The sequence below is a fragment of the Bos indicus x Bos taurus genome, chromosome 22, assembly GCF_003369695.1.
Source record: "Bos indicus x Bos taurus breed Angus x Brahman F1 hybrid chromosome 22, Bos_hybrid_MaternalHap_v2.0, whole genome shotgun sequence".
Taxonomy (NCBI): Eukaryota; Metazoa; Chordata; class Mammalia; order Artiodactyla; family Bovidae; genus Bos; species Bos indicus x Bos taurus.
Window position 1 is genome coordinate 52,882,294 of NC_040097.1, and position 24,657 is coordinate 52,906,950.

General features: G+C 38.8%; 1 protein-coding gene across 28 annotated transcripts in view; it reads left to right on the top strand.

Moving 5' to 3' along the window:
• Nucleotides 1-24,657, top strand: part of CLASP2 (cytoplasmic linker associated protein 2) — a 174,887-nt gene that overhangs the window by 854 nt on the left and 149,376 nt on the right. For all 28 annotated transcript variants that reach the window (XM_027523035.1, XM_027523017.1, XM_027523024.1 and 25 more), the window contains exons 2-6: nucleotides 9,301-9,379; nucleotides 19,700-19,803; nucleotides 21,540-21,631; nucleotides 22,848-22,923; nucleotides 24,449-24,546. In XM_027523035.1, coding sequence (XP_027378836.1) covers nucleotides 9,301-9,379; nucleotides 19,700-19,803; nucleotides 21,540-21,631; nucleotides 22,848-22,923; nucleotides 24,449-24,546 — 449 coding nt within the window. The remainder of the gene's footprint in view (nucleotides 1-9,300; nucleotides 9,380-19,699; nucleotides 19,804-21,539; nucleotides 21,632-22,847; nucleotides 22,924-24,448; nucleotides 24,547-24,657) is intronic.

Consider the following 24,657-nt stretch of genomic DNA (forward strand, 5'->3'; position numbering starts at 1 on the left):
TTAAGTTCAAAAGAGATGTCAAGTTAATCCTTTTGAATTAGTATTTTTATCCTACTTAATCGCCTGGTTTCTTTTTTCTTGTATAATATTTTCTGTTTCTGAAAGGTTGTGCTTTTCGTGTCTAAAGCATCTTTAGAGCGTAATAAGGTGCCTGATTAAGTTTACCGTTAAATCTAGTGAAGAGTCTGACTTCATGGCATTATTTATTTGCTTTTCGTTTATAGTCGACGCAAAGCAGTTGAACGCTCTGTGTCATTTTGTTTTGCCGTAGTTAAGGACTGACTCGGATTTGAAACCGTGCCATGGCAGGTTAGCTGATACTGGCAAAAAATAAAAAGATGAGGTACAAGAAGGAATGAGTGTTTCAGAAGAGCCGGTAGTAGGCAGGTTGTAATGTAGCCACGTTGGGAGACCAGGTAAACTTTTTGTAATCAGCCTGTACTGTGGTTTTTAGCAGTAACTTTGCTTTCTAGTCTTCTGGTGGCAGTGTTGCTTTAAAATGCTGGTCCGAGCATCGTGTGGTTGAAGTGATTCTTCTTAGTAACTGATACTTATAACAGCGAATAGGCTGTACTTTGAAATCATTATCATCATAGAGAAGAAAGGGAAACTCTAAAATTATTATGCAGATTTAATGATGAAACTTAAGAGTTTTGGAAGGGTTTGACTTTTTACAAGGATAATAAACAGTTTGAGAATTAACCACCTCAGTGTTCCATTATATACTGCTTCTGTATTACTTTTGAAAACTTTGAGAAAAGTTAGTGTTTAAGGATACACCATTACTGTTTAGAGGATTAGTCTTGTTTCTTTGGAAGACACGACCTAAATTTACTTGCACTGTAGGAAGGGCATACGCACTTAAGATAGTTGCTTTTGTGTGGTAGCCGAGGCTGCTGTAGAAAGTTGGCTCTTTGGTAACGCTTATGTCACCCCTATGCTGCCTGTGGTTGAATCGGCACTCCTCAGAGGTGCCATCAGTGAATGACAGTTGAGCAGTCCCATCTCCTGAAACATATTCTTGGCTTCTGTGATTCCACAGTATCCTGCTTTTTCTTTGATGTCTTTGCCCAGAACTTCTACTCAGTGCTTTGTTTTTCCTTTAACTGGTCCTTCAGAGTTAGATCCATCAGGGACCTGACTCAAGTTCTTATCTCTACTATACGTTCTCCCCATGCTCCTCTCCCCATGCTCCTCGGTAGACACTGTAGCCTGAGACAGTTTCAGAAATCGGGAGAGAACTCCCATAACCTCAGCTACAGACTTCCTTTTGTGCCCCTGTCACTCTGCCTTTTCTGTTATGGAAGTGAGCCTTTCTCACTTCTACCAGTTCCTCCATATGGGTATTGAAGGCGTGTGTATCCATGCCCTCTTGTCTTCTCAAGGACATGAATTCATCAATTTGGATCTCTCCTGCCTGAATCATTATTCCTCTCCTTTCTACTGAATTCTATAAGACCTTTTCTGACATTGTTCCGGAGAAGGCATTCTAATTAGTTTATTTTAAATTTATATACTGAGTTACCAAGCTAAGTCATCATTTTTTACTGAAGGTACAATGACTATTGAAATCTTTTGAAAAAAAGTGTATCAGTTTTTTGAATATACACACAAATAGAAGTGTACTTAAATTTCAAATTATGCTGAACAAAATAGTTTTTCTTCGGATTTGTTAGTACTTCACAATTTGAGTGTCTTTAATAACATTCATTGCTTCAGTGAATTTGAGTGCGTATACTTAATGCTAAGTATTTTTCCAGATATTGAGAACCCACCTATGGACAAGACTAGAAAGGCTTATTCACTCAGCTTCAGTTGGGTGTTAAGTAAGGACCTACAATGTGCAGACACTCCTCTGGGCACTTGAGATACAGAAGGGGGTGGCAACCCAGTCCATTATTCTTGCCTGAAGACCCATGGACAGAGGAGCATGGTGGGCTATATATATAGTTCACGGGGTCACTAAGAGTCGGACACAACCGAGCGACTAACATTATTACATGAGGACCTACGATGTACAGATATTCTTCTTGGCACTGGGATACAAGAATGAAAAAATGACAGAAGTCCTTGCCTTTGTGTGCTTGGATTCTCGTGGGGGCTGAGGAATAAACAAGATAAATAACTGGAGTCTCTTCTGTTTTAGATGATGATAAATGCTTTGGAGAAAAGCAGTGAAGGGAATAGAAGCATTGGGTAGGATGCAGATGTGTGAATTTTAAGTTGTCGGTGAAGACCTCACTGAGGGGAGTGAGATTGCTGCTGTCACGGAGATCCTATTAGAAAGAGGAAGGCAGATGGGTATACAGATTTGTTCCATGTAATAAGTGCTTATGAATCAACTGATGTGAAAGAATGAGGCGAAGATGAGACTGTTTGGGATGTAAAGGAAGTGAGATGAAATTTGAGTACGTTTAGGAAAGAAATATAGGAGTGAAGAATGCCTTTGGGCAGAGGAAACCACAAATGCAGAGAACTTAGTTCTGCTGAGGAACATAAAGTAGGCCAGTGTGGCTAGAGTTTCTAAGTGAGTTGAGGTGTTCAAAGAGGTGAAACTGGGGAGGCAGGTAGAAAGAGCTGTATAGGATTTTATTCTAAATCATTAGAGGGTTTTTACTTAGAGGTTTGGCTGCTTTGTGAGGTGAGTGAAGTGAGGGAAGTTGCTCAGCCGAGTCCGGCTCTTTGTGACCCCATGGACTGTAGCCTACCAGGCTCCTCAGTCCATGGAATTTTCTAGGCAAGAGTACTGGAGTGGTTGCCATCTTTGTGAGGAGTGGACAGTTAAAGCAGCAAAAGAATCGGAGAGTTGGTGGCTCAGACTGGTTAGGTAACAGTGGCAGTACTTGAGAAGTGAGAGATTGGGGTGTGATTTAATGGTAGAGCCAACGGCATTGAGTATGAGGGTTGAGAGAGAGGAATTGGGGGTCACTGCATTGCTTAAGCACTAATAGAGGGTAGTGTTTACTGAAATGGGGAAGACTGAGAAAACAAGTCAGGTGAAGGAAGTAAAAAGTTAGGTTTGAGAAGGTGGTTTGACATCCAAGTTGAGATGTTAAACCAGCAGTTGGGATCTTCAGCTGAGTGGAGAAATCATTAATTAAAGGTTTAAAAATGTGTGGATAGGTATGTACATTATATAAAATATATATGCTCTGGCATTTGATTTTGGTAAGTCCTGTGATTTTCAGTTCAGTTCAGCTCGGTTGCTCAGTCGTGTCCGACTCTTTGCGACCCCATGAATCACAGCACACCAGGCCTCCCTGTCCATCACTAACTCCTGAAGTTCACCCGAACTCATGTCCGTTGAGTTGGTGATGCCATCCAGCCATCTCATCCTCTGTCGTCCTGTTCTCCTCCTGCCCCCAATCCCGCCCAGCATCAGAGTCTTTTTCCAATGAGTCAACTCTTGAGGTGGCCAAAAAGCTGAAACTGGAGTTTCAGCTTCAGCATCAGTCCTTCCAAAGAACACCCAGGACTGATCTGCTTCAGAATGGGCTGGTTGGATCTCCTTGCAGTCCAAGGGACTCTCAAGAGTCTTCTCTAACACCACAGTTCAAAAGCATCAATTCTTCAGCACTCAGCTTTTCTTCACAGTCCAACTCTCACATCCATACATGACCACTGGAAAAACCAAATTTAAAAATGGTGTTATAGCAATAAACCTTGTAAAATGTTCCTTGTAAAATGTAGTTAAATATGATAACCACCATTTGAAGAGCCCTTGGTGAGTACCACGCATTGTCTCTGTGCTTTGTTTCCATTATCTCATTTCATCTTTAAGGTGGCCTTAGAAAGCCAGTACTGTTTCCTCATTGTGTAGAAAAGATGTCAGTGTTTTGGCTTAGGTCCTAGACCTGGTAAATTGGTAGAGTACTTGAACCAAGGGACATTAGAATTTTCCTTTCCTTTTCTGTACTTTGGTAAACCTCTTCAACATCCTATCACTTGTCATCTCTACTCTTTTTTATTTTGTCTGTCTGTAAATGTAATAAGTAGACTCTCAAAATGGGAAGAACACTAAATAGCATTTATATTATAACTGTGTAGTGCTGGGCTAGTAACATGCTAGGATTTCAAGTCTTTTCTTGTAATACAAAATCACAGCTCTTTTACCATCTGAAGGATGATGCCACCTTCCAGTGTTAGCAAAACCTTGATTGTATATCTTATAAACCATCAATTTCTTACAGTATACTATTTTTTTTGTTTGAAGTCTGTCTGTATATATGGATCTTGTCTTTTTCGCTTGCCTGCCACATTGGAAGAACATCCAGGTTTTTAACTTTTTACTATTCACATTGTTCTTTTGCATTGTCACCTGTATGTGTGTATGAGAGTTCTGTAGGGTAGTGATTGTGAACCCTGTCCAATTTAGTGCCCCCTCTTTTTTTTTTTTTGGCTGTGCCATGTGGCATGTGGGATCTTAGTTCCCTGACCAGGGATCAAACGCATGCCTCCTGCAATGAAAGTATGGTGTCTTAACCACTAGACTGCCAGGGAAGCTGCCAGCACCCTCTTTTAATGCTCCCCCTTACAATCCTGAAATAAAGTTTATAGATAATACTCAATACACATCATTTTTAAAAATCCCCAGTATGTTCTCACTGTACTATAAAGGAAAATTACATATAGTTACAATGAGATAAAATGTTTCAGTGTATAAATGTGCCAGCCTGATTACCCAGGGAGACATAATGCTAGTCAGATGGCTGCCCCAGTCCATGTTGCTGTAAATGTTACCACTGCCAATTCAGACCACTACTGGTGTGTGGTTGCTGGTGGTTCAGACTTTACAAGTGGCATTACTGTCAGTGATTGTGATATTCTGGAACTCTAAATTCTGAACCTTGTTTCATTCCTTTCGTATAGTTTGTATAATTTCTTTCTTTATTTACTAATTGTGAAAATAATGAGGTAAAAGTAACTAGCATGCTTCAGTGTTGGCCAGATAGTTTTTATTATCATACGAAGTCTTGCATTTAAATATGTCTAATACATTTCAAGTTCCTTAACCAGGGATTGAACCCATGTCCCCTACAGTGGAAGGGTGGAGTCTTAACCACTGAATCTTCAGGGAAGTTCCCAGTTATTATTCTTACTAATATCCAAACTGTTCTATCAGATGACCCTAAGAATCTTTGGTAGTCTTTGCTCTCTGGTATCATGAGATCATATTCCTGCTCCTGCCCTGGAATCAGCTACTTGGTTCCTTTTTGTGGGAAATGGTATGTGGAAACTACAACGTAGGTGCTCATGGAACTTATTGTTACTCATTTGATCTTTGTTTCTAGATTTTTTAATTTTAAAGAATAATATTTCTTCAGTTCATACTGATATTCAGATTCAAGACTGCAGTTTTTGCTATTTTTATATATCTTCCATCTATATCTCCTTTTATCAACAGAAATTCTAAATAACATTGACAGTTTCTCTTTGGCAGAGTTTTGTTTTTGTCTTTAGGGTATATCCCACTAGAGAGGGACAGTCAAATTGCTTTATTTTAGTCACTTGGAATAGTCTTCTGTGTGGTTATGCTGTTAATTGAGTATACATTTCAGTTTACTTGGGCTTCCTGGTGACTCAGATGGTTAAGAATCTACCTGCAGTGTGGGAGACCTAGGGTTGATCCCTGGGTCGAGAAGATCCCTAGAGAAAGCAATGGCAACCCACTCCAGGATTCTTGGCTGGAGAATTCCGTGGACAGAGGAGCCTGGGTGGGCTACAGAGTTCATGGGGTCTCAAAGAGTTGGACATGACTGAGTGACTAACATCCCATTATGTTTACTTATTTTATTTCATTTTCAATGAAATTAGTTATTGCTGCAAAGAAGGTATATTCAAAGTAGTCTGTTTTCTTTGTCTGTGACTTATACCCTATTCCCAGCCATAAAATTATTTTTTTCTGATTATCTTTCCATTGTTGTTATTTTTTAAACATTCATAACTATATCCCTTAATATTTGTAGCCCTCCTTTAAAATTTCTTTTAATTAAAATTTTTTAATTGGAGGAAAATTGCTTTACAACATTGTGTTACTTTCTACTACGTGAATCAGCTCTAAGTATACATATATTCCCTTGCTGTTGAGCCTCCCTTCCACCCCCGACCTGTAGTCCCATTTTTAAATATATATTAAATATGTGTCTCTCCAACTTGCTTTTTTCACTTAATGTATCTTGGAGTTCATTGCAAAGCAAAAGTTGGGTAGCCCTCAGTTTTATTTTTAAAGTGTCATAGTACTCAGTAGTGTGGATGGACCATAATTTTTGAATCTGTCTCATACTGATGAACATTTGGGTAGTTTGCAGTCTCTTGCATTAGTCTTTTTGTGTCTTCTCATAATTTTGCTGGTGTATCTTCAGGATAGATTCCTAAGTGAGCTCTTACTAAGAGTGCGTGTTTTTCCTGCTTTTTTCAGATATTGCTTTCATCATCTATGAAATTTTGTGTATGAGTGTGACTGTGCACTTCCAGTTAAGTTTTTAATAGCTTTATTGATGTAATTCACATGTTACACGGTTCCCTCGTTTCAGATGCACACCTCATTGTTTTTTAGTGTATTTGCAGGTATGCATGACCGTCAGCACAGTCGATTTTGGAGCATTTTCATTACCTCAAAAAAAACCCCTGTACCATTTAGCTGTTACCTCCCTACCCCCTACATCCACTAGCCCTAAGCACTACTCATCTACTTTCTCTGTTTGGATTTGTTTGTTCTGGACATTTCTGAGAAGCTGAATCACACAACATGTAACCGTTTGTGTCTGGCTTTTTCACTCCTCAGAAGGTTTTCAAGGTTGGTCCATGTTGCAGCTTGTGTTGGTCATTACCCTGCTGTGTGCTTAGTCGCTCAGTCAGGTCCGACCCTTTGCACCTCCATGGACTGTAGCTCGCCAGGCTCCCCTGTCCCTAGGGATTCTCCAGGCAGGAATACTGGAGTGGGTTGCCATGCCCTCCAGGGGATCTTCCCAACCCTCGTCCCCCGCATTGCAGGCAGATTCTTTACTGTCTGAGTCACCATGAAGCCCATCAGTCATTACTGTTTATGGCCAAATTGTATTTGATTGCATGCATATACCACATTTTGTTTATTTACCAATCTGATGGCCATTTGGGCTTTTCTACCTTTGGGCTGTGATGAATGATGTATAATGACATTGGCATGCAAGCATCTATGTCCTGCTTTAATCCCTTTGGGTATATACCTAGGAGTGGAATTGTTGAGTCCTCATTGTTTCTGCACCCACCCCCCAACTTTGTTGTTGTTGTTCAGTTGCTAAGTCGTGTTTGACTCTTTGTGACCCCATAGACTGCAGCGTGCCAGGCTCCTCTGTCCTCCTCTATCTCCTGGAGTTTGTTCACATTCATGTTCATTCAGTCAATGATGCTATCTAACCATCTCATCCTCTGCTGCCCCCTTCTTTTGCCTTCAGTCTTTCCCAGCATCAGGGTCTTTTCCATTGAGTTGACTCTTCACATCAGGTGGCCAAAGTACAAGAGCTTCAGCTTCTGCATCTGTTGTTCCAGTAGATATTCAGGGTTGATCTCCTTTAGGATTGCCTGGTTGGATATCCTTGCAGTCCAAGGGACTCTCCAGAGTCTCCTCCAGCACCACGATTCGAAAGCATTGATTCTTCAGCGCTCAGCCTTCTTTATGGTCCAACTCTCACATCCATACATGACTACTGGACAAACCATAGCTTTGACTAGATGGACCTTTCTCAGCAAAGTGGTGTCTCTGCTTTTTAATATGCTGTCTAGGTTTGTCATAGCTTTTCTTCCAAGGAGCAAGCATCTTTTAATTTCATGGCTGCAGTCACTATCCACAGTGATTTTTGGAGCCCAAGAAAATAAAATCTGTCACTGCTTCCACTTTTTCCTCTTCTATTTGCCATGAAATGATGGGACTAGATGCCATGATCTTAGTTTTTTGAATGTTGAGTTTGAAGACAGACTTTTCACTCTTGTCTATCACCCTCATCAAGAGGCTCTTTTAGTTCTTTATTTTTTGCCATTAGAGTAGTATCATCTATATATCTGTGGCTGTTGATACTTCTTGCAGTCTTGATTCCAGCTTGTAAATCCTCTACATACACTTTAGGCTGTCTCTTTTTTCTTGTACTTCAGAGAGGGGTTTTCTCCTTTCCCCAGTGGTAAACTGCGGTTGCTTCTTCTTACCTTGCTGCCTCGTTTATGAGTAGTGGGGCTATTCTGTTTTCCTGGCCCAGCTTCAGTCTTAGGAACCCTCTGTCCCTGACCCTTAAGGTAAAGCTCTGTCAGAAATCCTGTCCCTCCTCACCTGGAGAGCTTTAACCACGAGAGCCCAGCGTGGTTTCCTGCTCCTGCCCTTGAAGTAGAAGGCTTTTTTTTTTTTTCCCTTTTCTCTTAGTAGTTGTTAGTTTTTACCTCTGTCAGGAGGATAACAGTGTTTCTCTTTCCATCTGTAGCTTCAAACTTTTGTTTCTTATAGGACAAGGAGCTGGAAAAGGTTTGTGATTTGCTTGCAGAGGTAGCTACTCGTTTCTACCAAGACTTGTAACTACCAAGAGACTTTCTCTGATCTCCCACCCTGTTCTCAGTCTTAATTGTGAGTGTCTAGTGGAGGTTTGTGGAGAAAGCCTGCAAGTAGACGTGAACTCTCCTTGTGTCTGCCGCTAATAGGTTTCTGTATTTTCACGCTAACCCACACTCAGGTATTAACAAGGAGTTGAATATACCTGAATTCTTTTTACCCACTTGTACTGTGGCTTCATCTTATGTCCTCTTCCACATGTGACCTACTGCTTATGTCTCATCTCTCCTTGGCATCTGTCTTTCCTTAAGATTTCAAGCTAGATGATGATTCTACAACCATAGCTTTCTAAATGGATTCAAGAATAGTTACGGTTTTGTAGATTATTTGGCTTTTTCTTGTTTACAGTGGGAGTGATCATTGTTTCCAGTTTCTTCATCCTAGACAGAAGCTGGAATTCCTCTGTAATGAAATGTGCTGTTTTTGCTTAAATGTTTCATTTAAGAAACATTTCAACATTACAGGAAACTTGCAGATATAGTCCGTGAACTCCTGTGTACCCTTTACCTAATTCAGCAGTTATTAATATTTTGCCAAATAGGCTATATCACTATCTTCCTGCATTTGCATATTATTATTGTTATTGGCCATTTAAGAATAGCGTGCCCTAAGCTCATGACTGTTCACCCTGAATATTTCAGTGGTAATAGATGAAGAACTTTATGTCACAGTTACATATTGTTATACATCTGTAATTTGTATTCATTAAAATTTCTTTCTATCTGTAGGTCTCATTAATGGGATTGGAAATTTTAAGTGCCTTTGTGGACAGATTATCAACACGATTTAAGTCCTATGTAGCAATGGGTAAGTTCATTTTATTTACAAATTATTTTAGTGTTTCACATACTGACTTTTTCATAGTTTTTGTTTAACAGAATTAGTTCTCTGTAAATGCACAAATGTAATTGTATACAATTCAGAGATCTACTACTTAATATTTTAATTTGCTGAGACATGAAAGATTTTCAGTTCAGTTCAGTTCAGTTGCTCAGTTGTGTCCGACTTTTTGCAACCCCATGAATCACAGCCCACCTCCAGGCCTCCCTGTCCATTACCAGCTCCCAGAGTTCACTCAAACTCATGTCCATCAAGTCGGTGATGCCATCCAGCCATCTCATCCTCTGTCGTCCCCTTCTCCTCCTGCCCCCATCCCTCCCAGCATCAGGGTCTTTTCCAATCAGTCAACTCTTTGTTTGCATGAGGTGGCAAAAGTATTGGAGTTTCAGCTTCAGCATCAGTCCTTCTAGTGAACACCCAGGACTGATGGACTGGTTGGATCGCCTTGCAGTCCAAGGGACTCTCAAGAGTCTTCTCCAACACCACAGTTCAGAAGCATCAATTCTTTGGCCCTCAGCTTTCTTCACAGTCCAGCTCTCACATCCATACATGACCACTGGAAAAACCATAGCCTTGACTAGATGGACCTTTGTTGGCAAGGTAATATCTCTGCTTTTCAGTATGCTGTCTAAGTTGGTCATAAATTTCCTTCCAAGGAGTAAGTGTCTTTTAATTTCATGGCTGCAGTCACCATCTTCAGTGATTTTGGAGCACAAAAAAATAAAATTTGACACTGTTTCCACTGTTTCCCCATCTATTTCCCATGCAGTGATGGGACCAGATGCCATGATCTTCGTTTTCTGAATGTTGAGCTTTAAGCCAACTTTTTCACTCTCCTCTTGCACTTTCATCAAGAGGCTCTTTAGTTCCTCTTCACTTTCTGCCATAAGGGTGGTGTCATCTGCATATCTGAGGTGATTGATAAATCTCCTGGCAATCTTGATTCCAGCTTGTGTTTCTTCCAGCCCAGCGTTTCTCATGATGTACTCTGCATGTAAATTAAATAAGCAGGGTGACAATATACAGCCTTGATGTACTCTTTTTCCTAATTGGAACCAGTCTGTTGTTCTATGTCCGGTTCTAACTGTTGCTTCCTGACCTGCATATAGGTTTCTCAAGAGGCAGGTCAGGTGGTCTGAAAGCCTATTTAAATAAATATGTTTCCTTTGAGACAAACACAAAAGCAAAAAAATTATCGAATATACATCTAATAGATTTTTACTTCTTATTTCAATTTTTTTTTACTGTATCTTTTACTTTTTTGTAACATATTAATAATTTGTAACATAATTTGCAGCACCACTTTTCAGTCTTATCTGTGGTGAAGGACCAGTTTTTTCATTGCTAGTCTATTGCAGACCAGTATTTTATAAAATACAGTACAAATAAATTATAGTGAAATGAAATGAAAAAAAATACAAGGCTCAATTTTTATTGTGAGAGTCAACAAATGTAAAATTTACTTTGGTCATATTGTTTCCAAACCGTGTTTTAGAAACACTCACTGTCTTGACCACAAGATGTTTGTAGACTGGCCCTGGGCTGCTGGCCATGCTCCGACCAGCACTTGTGGTGTGTCTGCAGTCCAGAGTGCTGCGCCACTGTCACACTTGTGTATAGAAGTTAGGTGGCAGACTGGGCTTGACTTGCCTTTTCAACCGAAGTGACCTTTGTGTGCCTTCTGGAGTGCTTCAATAAGTGGATTTGGTCCTATTATATAGAAATGTATTTAAGAATAGCCTCAGATGTTTGTGATTTCTTTTATGGATTCAGTTAATGCCTCACAGTATACCATCATCCTTATTTTCAAATTATCTTTTGTCAGCTTCATGTTCAGTATACCACTCAATTCTGCCAATATATGCCTTTATTTTTACTGCCTCTCCTTTCAACGGAAGTATGTTAGTAACTGTCCCTATCTGTATTATTTCCTTTTTAATCAATCAGATCAGATCAGTCGCTCAGTTGTGTCTGACTCTTTGCGACCCCATGAATCGCAGCACGCCAGGCCTCCCTGTCCATCACCAACTCCCGGAGTTCACTCAGACTCACGTCCATCGAGTCAGTGATGCCATTCCAGCCATCTCATCCTCAGTCTTCCCCTTCTCCTCCTGCCCCCAATCCCTCCCAGCATCAGTCTTTTCCAATGAGTCAACTCTTCGCATGAGGTGGCCAAAGTACTGGAGTTTCAGCTTTAGCATCATTCCTTCCAAAGAAATCCCAGGGCTGATCTCCTTCAGAATGGACTGGTTGGATCTCCTTGCAGTCCAAGGGACTCTCAAGAGTCTTCTCCAACACCACAGTTCAAAAGTATCATTTCTTCGGCACTCAGCCTTCTTCACAGTCCAACTCTCACATCCATACATGACCACAGGAAAAACCATAGCCTTGACTAGACAAACCTTTGTTGGCAAAGTAATGTCTCTGCTTTTGAATATGCTATCTAGGTTGGTCATAACTTTCCTTCCAAAGAGTAAGCGTCTTTTAATTTCATGGCTGCAATCACCATCTGTAGTGATTTTGGAGCCCAGAAAAATAAAGTCTGACACTGTTTCCACTGTTTCCCCATCTATTTCCTATGAAGTGGTGGGACCGGATGCCATGATCTTCGTTTTCTGAATGTTGAGCTTAAAGCCAACTTTTTCACTCTCCACTTTCACTTTCATCAAGAGGCTTTTGAGTTCCTCTTCACTTTCTGCCATAAGGGTGGTGTCATCTGCATATCTGAGCTTATTGATATTTCTCCCAGCAATCTTGATTCCAGCTTGTGTTTCTTCCAGTCCAGCGTTTCTCATGATGTACTCTGCATATAAGTTAAATAAACAGGGTGACAGTATACAGCCTTGATGTACTCCTTTTCCTAGTTGGAACCAGTCTGTTATTCTATGTCCAGTTCTAACTGGTGCTTCCTGACCTGCACACAGATTTCTCAAGAGGCAGGTCAGGTGGTCTGGTATTCCCATCTCTTTCAGAATTTTCCACAGTTTATTGTGATCCACACAGTCAAAGGCTTTGGCATAGTCAATAAAGCAGAAATAGATGTTTTTCTGGAACTCTCTTGCTTTTTCCATGATCCAGCAGATGTTGGCAATTTGATCTCTGGTTCCTCTGCCTTTTCTAAAACCAGCTTGAACATCAGGAAGTTCACGGTTCACATATTGCTGAAGCCTGGCTTGGAGAATTTTGAGCATTACTTTACTAGCATGTGAGATGAGTGCAATTGTGCAGTAGTTTGAGCATTCTTTGGCATTGCCTTTCTTTGGGATTGGAATGAAAACTAATACCTGGTTCCAATTCAATCTTTGTATGAATTGCTTCTGAAAAGATGATTTTTGAAACTGTCAATCTCTTGGTTAAAATCCTATGATAGATGTTAACATGTGTTACTTGCTTATGTCTTATCTTAAAGTAATTTGAATTAACATTTAGGAAATTTTACATAAAAATTCATATTTGCAGCTTGTCTTGAAAATTGGCCAATGCAGCAACCCTGATCGTCTTTGCATTCCCACATACGAATGTCTATAGAAGCTCTGCTGTAGCTTCCTCTTTGGGTCACGAGCTTTCCAGCGCTTAAGTTCCTGCCATTTCCTCTTGTCTCCTCATAACTGGAATCTTGGTTATAATACACAGGTTGGAATACTGCAGTTCTTGGATCTGGTTCGTTTTTGGTGTTTCTGGCACCTCCTTGACTGTAGGCATCTGAATTTGTGACCCCTGCCCTACTAGTTTTGCAGACAATATTTCAGACTTCAGAGTAATTCTGGGTATTCCATATCTCACTTACTTCTCACACATAACCAGATGTAGTTTGATGTATGTACTGACTGCTGGAATTTAGGTACTGTGGAAATATTAGGACCAGAATCCTCATTTGTTGCCTCCCAGGACTATCCTGTTTTTAAAACTTACTTCTGATTTTGCTGTCCTTGGAGTTTCAGTCTTCTCAGCCCGTATGACTCTTCTCCACCTCAGCAGCCTTATTTATCTGTGATCGTCAGTAAATAGTGTCCACTTTTGTTAATCAAAAACTTGCTCACTCTTGTTAGTTCTGGCTTAACTTGTTTATGCCTCTGCTATGCTGTTTTTTCTTTTTCAAATCTTCTTTTCTCCAGGGTCCTTCCTTTCTCTTTTAATGATTTACTTCTGATTTTAGTATGTAGGGGTTTTTCAGATTAATCTCACCCAGTACTGAATTTTTCTTTACTTCATGATTCTATACCCTTAAAAATTAATTAATTACATTAAGTTGTTTTTGTTGGCTAGTGCTTTTTGTATATATTTTCCACATAACTACATAGTCTTATGTGTATAGCTTTTTATCTGTTAATCTCTTACTCTTTTTGTTTACCCCTATGCATTTACTGTTAGTGTTGTTTTCACTCTAAACCCTAAGTGTTCATTATTGTTCTTAGTGAAACGTGAGCTTGTTATTATTTCAGAGTCAGTGTGATGTAATAGGAATATTTAATCACAGTTTTGCTACCATTTATTGAATGCCTATTTTTTATCCATTTACTGGGCTTCTCTGCTTTACATAAATGAAAGATTATCCTCAAATAATTATTTCTAATTTGTGTGACAAATTACCTCTACAAGATAGGCTGTAGTGTATCTTTGTGCTCTTAGAGAAATATATTAGTAGACTAAGAATCCCAGAGTTGACTTGAAGAATCTGCCTGCAATGCAGGAGACCCGGAGTCTATCCCTGGGTTGGGAAGAGCCCCTCGAGAAGAGAATGACTACCCAGTCCACTATTCTTGCCTGGAGAATTCCACATCGAACATGACTAAGCAACTAACACTTTCTTGTTTTACTCCGTCTTAAATCTCAGCCAAACCATTTTAGAAGCCTTTCCTTGAAAGGAAATTGAATTCAGTTATGTTTTGGAGGTTTTTTTTTTTTTGATAACATAACCTGTAACCTTGGATATATGTAACTTGATATGAGTGATACTGTTTTTCTTTTGATACACTTAGGTTATTAACTATTGTTACAGATATTTTTAATCTTTTTATAGTAATAGTGAAGTTTTAGGAAAATTGGGATCCATGGTCAGTTCTAGTACCAAAAAGAGTATGGACTCTATTAATGTAATTCATTAGTATATTTACATTTTCTTTGGTTACTAGATGTTTTATGGAAAAATTAAATGTTCAAACCTCCCCAAAACACAATTTAATTTAACACTGACCACCGGCCTTGGTTATTTTTTGTCTGTCCCCTCCCTGCCACTACCACCCTTGGTCATGCAGGTTGCAGGATCCTAGTTCCCCAACCGCGGATTGAACCTGGCCCCTTGGCAGTGAAAACAGGGAGTCCTAACTACTGGACTGCCAGGGAACTTTATGAAAACAAAATCCAGTAAAGATATTTAAAGATATTTACAAATCTTAAACAGATAAGTTTTAGTCCAAAATGATGTTGTAGAAAGTATTAGAGCAGTCAGGGTACATGGTCCTCAGATTTGCATCTTGTAAATGGTTTGCATCTTATAGAATGCTAAGAGAATAAAATAATACAGCTATGCTTCTGTGTTTATACTAACTAATAAAATATACTAACTCCTTTCATGTTTCACTGTCCAAATTCCAGTCTATGATAAATGTATTTATTTGTTTAACAAGTTCTTTTTGAGAGTTTACAGAGTGAAAAGCTCTGTTTTGGATTCCCAGTGATTATTGATTGCATATGTTGAATAATACATAATTTGGAGGTCATTATATACAGATCTGTCAGGAAGAGTGCTGACACTTCTGAATGCTCGTTATGGTCTTGGCACAGGTGCTTTTTACCAGTTTTACTTATTCTCTCACTCGCCATGTGAGGTATAGACCTGGATCCCTCCTTATTTTACAGACGAGAAAATCTTTGAACTAAGAGAAGTTTCCTATCTTACGTAAACAAATAACCAGTAGAGCTAGAAATAAATCTTGTTCTATTTGACTCCAAGAGTATATATATTAAAAAGGGATTCTAGTGCAAAATATTTATGAAATTTTGTTAATAGCTGTAAGTCTGCAGTTTATGTAGTGTGAAGTTTTTTGATTTTGTTGTTTATAAATTTTAGTTTTTAAATTGAAGTGAGCTCCTGTTTGGGTCAAATTTTTTTTTTGACTGCAGTTTAGGAGATCTCAGATCTCCCACCAGGTATAAAACCCTGCAGTGGAAGCAAGCAGTCTTAACCACTGGACCACCAGGAAAGTCCCTTTATTTTCTCTTTGGAGTTAAACTCAACCACTCAGGAATGATGTGTCTATTTTTATTTTCCCATTATTGTCATGTGGTTGTTAATACACATACACACACACCACCTCAGGTACAAATAAATGGAATTAATTATGACGGTGACCTAGAAGATTACTTAAATCCTGGTTTTCACTACTTGCTACTTGTGTGACCTTGATCCAGGTACTTAAAATGCCTCTGGACCTTCTTCATCCAATGGACCTACTCTATTTCATAGGGTTGTTATGAGGATTAAATGAGATAATTCAGTGCTTCAGTTCAGTTCAGTCGCTCAGTCGTGTCAGACTCTTTGTGACCCCATGAACCGCAGCACTCCAGGCCTCCCTCTCCATCACCAACTCCCAGAGTCTACCCAAACTCGTGTCCATTGAGTCAGTAATGCCATCCAACCATCTCATCCTCTGTCATCTCTTTCTCCTCCTGCCCTCAATCTTTCACAGCGTCAGGATCTTTTCCAGTGAGTTAGCTCTTTGCATCAGGTGGCCAAAGTATTGGAGTTTCAACTTCAACATCAGTCCTTCCAAAGAGCACCCAGGACTGATCTCTTTTAGGATGGACTGGTTGGATCTCCTTGCAGTCCAAGGGACTCTCAAAAGTCTTCTCCAACACCGCAGTTAAAAAGCATCAATTCTTCGGCGCTCAGCTTTTTTTATAGTCCAACTCTCACATCCATACATGACTACTGGAAAAACCATAGCCTTGAATAGACAGACTTTGTTGTCTCTGCTTTTCAATATGCTATCTTGGTTGGTCATAACTTTCCTTCCAAGGAGTAAGCGTCTTTTAATTTCATGGCTATAGTCACCATCTGCAGTGATTTTGGAGCCCAAAATATAAAATCAGCCACTATTTCTACTGTTTCCCCATCTATTTGCCATGAAGTGATGGGACCAGATGCCATGATCTTCGTTTTCTGAATGTTGAGCTTTAAGCCAACTTTTTCACTCTCCACTTTCACTTTCATCAAGAGGCTTTTGAGTTCCTCTTCACTTTCTGCCATAAGGGTGGTGTCATCTGCATATCTGAGGTTATTGATATTTCTCCGGGCAATCTTGATTCCAGCTTGTGCTTCTTCCAGCCCAGCGTTTCTCATGATGTACTGTGTATATAAGTTAAAATAGCAGGGTGACGATATAAGCCTTGACGTTCTCCTTTTCCTATTTGGAACCAGTCTGTTGTTCTATGTCCAGTTCTAACTGTTGCTTCCTGACCTGCATACAGATTTCTCAAGAGGCAGGTCAGGTGGTCTGGTATTCCCATCTCTTTCAGAATTTTCCACAGTTTATTGTGATCCACACAGTCAAAGGCTTTGGCATAGTCAGTAAAGCAGAAATAGATGTTTTTCTGGAACTCTCTTGCTTTTTCGATGATCCAACAGATGTTGGCAATTTGATCTCTGGTTCCTCTGCCTTTTCTAAAACCAGCTTGAACATCTGGAAGTTCACAGTTCACATATTACTGAAGGCTGGCTTGGAGAATTTTGAGCATTACTTCACTAGTGTGTGAGATGAGTGCAATTGTGCGGTAGTTTGAGCATTCTTTGGCATTGCCTTTCTTTGGGATTGGAATGAAAACTGACCTTTTCCAATCCTGTGGCCTCTGCTGAGTTTTCCATATTTGCTGGGCATATTGAGTGCAGCACTTTCATAGCATCATCTTTTAGGATTTGAAATAGCTCAACTGAAATTCCGTCACCTCCACTAGCTTTGTTCGTAGGGATGCTTCCTAAGGCCCTCTTGACTTCACTTTCCAGGATGTCTGGCTCTAGGTGATTGATCACGCCATCGAGATTATCTGGGTCATGAAGATCTCTTTTGTACACTTCTTCTGTGTATTCTTGCCATCTCTTCTTAATATCTTCTGCTTCTGTTAGGTCCATACCATTTCTGTCCTTTATTGAGCCCATCTTTGCTTGAAATATTCCCTTGATATCTCCAATTTTCTTGAAGAGATCTCTAGTCTTTCCCATTCTGTTGTTTTCCTCTGTTTCTTTGCATTGATTGCTAAGGAAGGCTTTCTTATCTCTCCTTGCTATAGTACATAATAATATCTAACATTTATTAAATGTTTTGTTTTGTCTCTGTCTGTCCAAAGCTGTCAGAACCAGAGTCCCACAGTAGCCAATTCTGTAGATGTGGGAGAACTTCTCTAGTGTTAACAATATATGTCTAAGCAAGATGAGAAGGATTCGGACTTTGCTAGTGGCCCATTGTCTAGGACTGCCCTCCAAATACAGGGGACCCAGTTTCGATCCCTGGTCAGGGAACTAGATGCTACATGCAGCAACTAAAGATCCTGCATGCCACAGCTAAGACCCAGCAGAGCCAAATAAGTAAATAAGTTAAAAAAAATCAAAAAAAGATGAGAAGGATTTATATTGTTTCAACTGACAGATACTTCAGTTGCCTCATGGTTAGGGTTATGATTTTTATTATGGCAAAGATTTTGTTTCCTTAAATAATCATTTCCTTGATTAAGCTTAGGTATTTGGATGATCATTCCATTTTGCATGGTTGGCTTTTCATTTTCTTCCAAAAAGGATGTGTTTCTTCTTCCCTTAAATGTTGTTAATCATCATTATATCAATTCTGATTGTTACACTGTAGACAGTGTTACATTGTAGACTACGTTGGCATCACATTAGCTACACATTTAATTGTATGTCTGTAAATAACTAATTAGGCCTCAGCCTCTGTGGCCTCAGAGAAAGGAAGGCTGTAGCTGTAAGATCACAGTAAAAACAAAAGAAGTTAATATCTGTGCTTTTGAACCTGTAGGCTGATGGGAGCAGTAGGGGACCCATTTGATGTTTACCCAGTGTCCCTCACTTTCTGAGTTGTTTACATGTATCTCAGTAATCTGAGGTGAGTACTGCTCCAGACATTTATGGGTTGAGGAGATAAAGACAAAAAGATTAAGTAGTTTGGTCACACACCTGATATCACCACACTAAGTGATAGTGGTAACTTGCTGCTGCTGCTGCTGCTGCTGCTGAGTCGCTTCAGTCGTGTCCGACTCTGTGCGACCCATAGACGGCAGCCCACCAGGCTCCGCCGTCCCTGGGATTCTCTAGGCAAGGACACTGGAGTGGGTTGCCATTTCCTTCTCCAATGCATGAAAATGAAAAGTGAAAGTGAAGTCGCTCCATCATGTCTGACTCTTAGCAACCCTATAGACTGCAGCCTACCAGGCTCTTCCGTCCATGGGGTTTTCCAGGCAAGAGTACTGGAGTGGGGTGCCATTGCCTTCTCCAAATGGTAATTTAAGGGATTACAAAAATATAATTTTGACTATGAGGTGTTTTTACCCTATGGGCTGACTACAGCCCATAACTTCAGTTCTAGCCACCCTCCCATTTGCTCCTTCCCCACCCTCAATAGGTATGATTTCTTCACAGTGCTTTGTTGAGTTATAGTTATGGAAGCCTGTTCCATGAAAACTCTCCAGGAATGGACTCTAACCTGCCTTTCCAGCCGTCTTTCTTGGAATAGTGCCAGAGGCTTGGATATAGTAGAGAAGGACCTCAGTCTCATGGACCAGGCTTTTTTTTTTTGTCATTTGAGTAATACATTGTACATATAGAAGAATACATATCAAGCATGTACAATTTAAGGAATAATTGTAAAACCAACAACTGTCTATGCCCAGGTCAAAAAACTAGAACTCTTCCAGTTCCTTATAAGTGCTTTCCTGTAGACACCTCCCACTATTTACCAGAGGTGACTATTGTCATGACCTTGGGATAATCATTCCCTTGCTGCTCTGTAGCACTTAACCATCTATATGAATCTCTAGACAGAATAATAGTAAGTTTTGCCTGTTTTTTGAATATTATTAAGTGGATATCATACCGTGTGTATTCTTATGAAACTTTGCTTTTCAGTTATTTTTGATTGGAGTCACGGATAGAGAACTTGAAACAGTTTGCTTCATAACTTTTCATTATGGAAATAATTGATGTCTGTAGTTTTGTAAAGTACAGTTCATAAATGGAGATGAATTATAAATATTTATTCTTTTCTCTCCTCATTTCTCTAGTTATTGTAGCTTTAGTAGACAGAATGGGAGATGCCAAAGACAAGGTTCGAGATGAAGCTCAGACTCTGATACTGAAATTAATGGATCAGGTAGCACCACCTATGGTAAGCCTGCATTTTAAAGTTCAGATTCTGCTCATTGATGATTAACTAACAGTAAAGATAGGTGGTAATCACAGCAAGTCAATAAAGCCCCAGGGATGTGAAACTTAGAATTTTAAACAGTGAATTATTGCTAATGCTTTAAAGACATTGAAATTTTTAAAAAGTTGTCAGTATTTAACTGCTTGATTTTTTGGGTTTTCTTTTTCTTATTTTCTGCTCTTTAATGCTTTTTCAAAAAGCTAACTTACAGATTTCAGTGATTTGACAGTGTACTGATTATATTATTTGTTAGGATTTTCTGGTTTTCACTACCTGCAAATTATATTGGTGTTCAGTGAGGGTTATATGAGTTTCTGAAACCCTTACTGAGACAGGGAGAAAATTTTTATTGTAACAAGTGGTTGCTAGTTATATAAGGCATATGTTAGATGATAGTACCTGTGTTTTATGAATGTGGTAGAAAAAAATTGGTCTTATGGATGTATTTTGAAGGAGGAGTAAAGTGACATGTAAACAAATATTTAAAGAGTAGCTCACTTTTAGTGGGAAAAAAATCAGTTTACAAAATATACAATGATATTGTGTTACTTAAAATGCAATATAAGAATTGTATTATGTATATTTTATTTAAAAAATCTGGAGAATTGAGTTGTAAAAGTAGACTTCCTCTGTTTTTTTATACCCTAGAATATAAAGATATAAATATGTATATAAGTCCTTATTTATAACTTGGTGAGTATCCTTTGACACTTGCTTAGCAATTCGAATTTTAACTTGTTTTTGACATGCTATTACAATGAGTGCTATAAAGGGCATCCTTATGTCTTTGGACATAAACGTAAGTATAGAGAAGTGTTCTGACATGGTGTTAATAGGTCAGGTTATTCACATTTAAGACTTTTTTTTTTGTAAACTTGTAAGTTACTCTCCAGAAAATTTGGCAGAGAGAAATAATATTAGTAGAAATTGAATACAGAGTCCAGGGAGAATAGAGTCCAGGAAGAGGCATTTGTATGTATGTATGTGTGAAAGTTTGTGTATATGTGTGTATGTACACATTAGTCAATGGTAAGGGTGGTGTTTCTTAAATGTGGAGAAAAGACTGATTGGGACAGTTGGCTATATGTTTGGGAAAACAAAGCTCAATTCCTTCTTATAACAAACCCATGTAATTGTTTTCGATTGTATAGGTTTATCTATGCTTTTTCAAAAAGAAAAGATTACTGGGTGGGTAGCAATAGAATGATTTGCCCAAATGTGTTTCTGTATTTGGATCCAGTGTTAAGAGGAAAACAGCCTGAATTATAAAATGTTGAAAAAGCCTATTCCTTGTGACAGTCTGTACTAGTTGCTAGGCAACATTGGACCTTTTAAATGCTGACAGTACTCCGAGGCTTATAATGGTAGCATTGTTACTGAAGGTTTCTAAAGCTTAGAGAAATTTCTGTGTCCTTGGAAGTTCTAAGGTTTTTAGGTATTAGACACAGTTTTTCCAAGAATAATTGAAATCTAAAGTAAAAGATAGAAAATCGAAGTTAAAAATGTGATTAAGATATTAAAAATGGGTGAGAGCAGCATCAGTGCAAATTTGGCTTAGAAAAGCTTGCAGAGAAGTGAACAGTCCATGGGAAGGTTTAGCTGTCAGTAAGGCTGGTAGTACGGTCGAGAATAGATAAAAGATTATAACATGAGTAATTTAATTTTTTGTTATACATGTTTACTTTTCTTTCAAATAGTACATTTGGGAACAGTTGGCCTCTGGTTTTAAGCACAAGAATTTTCGATCTCGAGAAGGCGTGTGTCTGTGTCTTATTGAAACATTAAACATGTAAGTTTTATGATTATTGAAATATGTTTTTCATTTTTCTAGAAAAAACAATGTATCGATTTCACAAAGCACAAGGAAAGCTATAGAAATAATAGATTTTAAATAGTTGATAGTTGTTAATTGATCTCTGTCACCAGCATTTTTATCTTATTTGATAGCTTTATCTGCTAATTTTTTTGTGTGTAAGTGCTCTCTCATGTTGTTAATTAAAAATTACTAGTCACTGATAAGTTTCTCTTTTTCTCTTTCGTATGTTAGTGGTTGCCACCCGAAATGGATGGTCATATAACAAATATGCTGGTAGAACTTAGAATCTACTTCTGTTCTGGACCCAATTTGGAGTTTTCTTTAACTCTGTGGTATTTTAGCTGTTGTAGCCAATTTCCCCAGCCCCCTTTTGCCACTTGCCCTAGGCGTTCTAGAGCAGTGCAGGTGGTTACCAAAATCATGGACTGAGTAAAACCCCCCAGGTAATCAGACAGTGCAGCTGGCCACAGTATGCAGAGATCCGACAGCAGAGATGCCGCAGAGCTCCAGTCTGAGGAAATTGTAAACGAAAGCGTTTGTTCTCTTTCTGGATTAGTTTTTTCAAGTTCTGTGCAGCAAGATAGGTAGTGTGTAGGAGCTTTCAATTTTTCCTGTAGTGTTACTTCCTCTTCTCTAACTATACCTTTGTTTTATTTCTTTTACTCCTCTATGGTCCTTTCTGCCATCTAGAGCTTGTAAGTGCATTCAGTCCGCACAGCTTTTGTGGTTTTTGGCTCCCTTGTCGTTTGCTTTCAACCCATGACCTCATCAAAATATTAGTAAGCATAAATAAATATCTTTTAATTTACTTATTTTAGTGGAATGCCAATTTGTGTAAGACCCAGAGTCTTAAAAAAAAAATCAGTATTTTAATACAAAAGTTCAAATTTTCTGAGTGAGTGATAGGTTGCTAGGTTTAAGAGTGCCATTAGTTGAACATTTTGCTCCGTTGGATCATGTGTTGACAGTTTTCATTGTCGGTCATGATTATTAAAGTTTCCATATCTCACATTGTTTAGGATTAGTTTTTGCTTGTGTCTCATACTTTTCATGTTTGAATGATGTATGCTCATGCTCTCCACCATATTTGTCTTATTGAGACAGACAAGAAAAAAGTATAACAGTGTTTTGTTTACTATTTAATTAAAACCAAATTCTCTTTACTTTTTTTTTTTCAAATTATATTTAGTTTTGGGGCTCAGCCACTAGTCCTCAGCAAGTTGGTACCACATTTGTGTATCCTGTTTGGCGATTCCAACAGTCAGGTAAAATTTTATTTATATTCAAGCACTAAATTTACAGTCAGTTTTTTTGCCACCTCTTGTTTTCTAGTGCTCTTATTCCATGTTTAAAAAAGAAGAGAGGGTGAAGGGGAGTGGTAAAATCAAGATTCCACTTCATTTTTTTTTTTTTTCAAACTCCACCACATTTAGTTTTTAAGAACATGTTTTATTCACAACGTCACTTAAGTTAGTTAGCTGTTTGGCTAGTATTAAGGATAGATGGGACTTAAAGGATAATTCTTAAGTTAGAAAGATTGAGTAACAAAGAACCTGGACACCCTTCTGTAGTGTCCCTTCTATGAGCTAATTGTGAGGACACATTGTCAGCTTCCTTTTCATTCCTGCATTATTTTTGCAACAGTCATAACCCTGCTTGTGCCAGTGGTATATCACTTGCTGGAGATTTCATGCCCTGAGCCACAGATACTATAGACATAGTACAGGAATGTGCTCTGGAACTTGTCCCTTGTGGTGGGGTTGAATCTTGACTGTAACTCTTTTAGCACAGCTTGGGCATTTGGAATGACCCTGAGCTAGGTTTCCCTGCTTTTAGGCCCTTGTTCTTCCTGTAGAGGTTTGTAGAGAGTTCTCCTGTCTCTTTATTTCCCCTTCTGCAGTGAGCTGTGCAGAGGAACTAAGAGCTGTCTTCCACATTCCTGTGTTTAGGCCGTATTTATTTTTTCTTTTCATTGTGGTAAAATATTCAAAACATAAAATTTACCATTTCAGCCATTCTTAAGTGTAGAGTTGGTTCACTGGCAGTAAATACACTGGCATTGCTGTGCAGCCATCACCACCAGCCATCTGCAGAGCTTTTCCATCGTCCCAGCTGCCACACAGTGACTCCGCATTCCCCCAGTCCTGCAGCTCCTGGCAGCCATGTTTTACTTTCTCTCCCTATGAATTTGACCAGTCATCATGTGGAACCATGTGATATTTATCCTTTTGTATCTGGCATATTTCACTTAGCATACTGTCTTCAAGGTTCATCCATGTTGTAGCGTGTGTCAGAATTTCCTTTTGCTTTCTAAGGCTAACTAATATACACCACATCTTGTTTATCTATTCATCCACAGATAGATATTTGGGTCGTTTCACCTTTTTGGCTATTGTGAATAATAATGCTGTGAACATTGGTGTATAATTTTCTGTTTGAGTTCAGGCCACGTTTCTAAAAGGCAGTTTTATTCCAAGAAAATGTTAACTGTGATAATGATTTGTATTATCACTTCTTTACACAATCTTATTACAAATAGAAGCTTTTGTAAAAGTCACATTTATTTAGATGCTTCTTAGATTTCTGTAAAACTTTTACAAGGTTTCTCTAGACATTTCTAGATAGGTCATCTGGGTTTTTATTAATGACCTAACGTAATCTCCCAGGGGTTTAAAGGCATTAAAACCAACTTGGAGCTTCAAGTTGGTCCGTGAATGTAATGTTATCTGGAGGTAAAGTATTTTATTGTATCTTGTATTTTTTTTTTTTAAGTTCTGAATTATTTGGCAGGTTAGAGATGCTGCAATATTGGCTATGGTGGAGATTTATAGACATGTGGGAGAGAAAGTGAGAGTGGACCTTTATAAGAGAGGAATTCCCCCTGCTAGGTACGTATTACTAAATATATTTTTTTGTCACTGGTTTTAAAGGTTTTAATTTCATGTGCTTATTAGGTTTAATTTTCTGGACTGTCATCATATTCAAAATATATAAAAGGA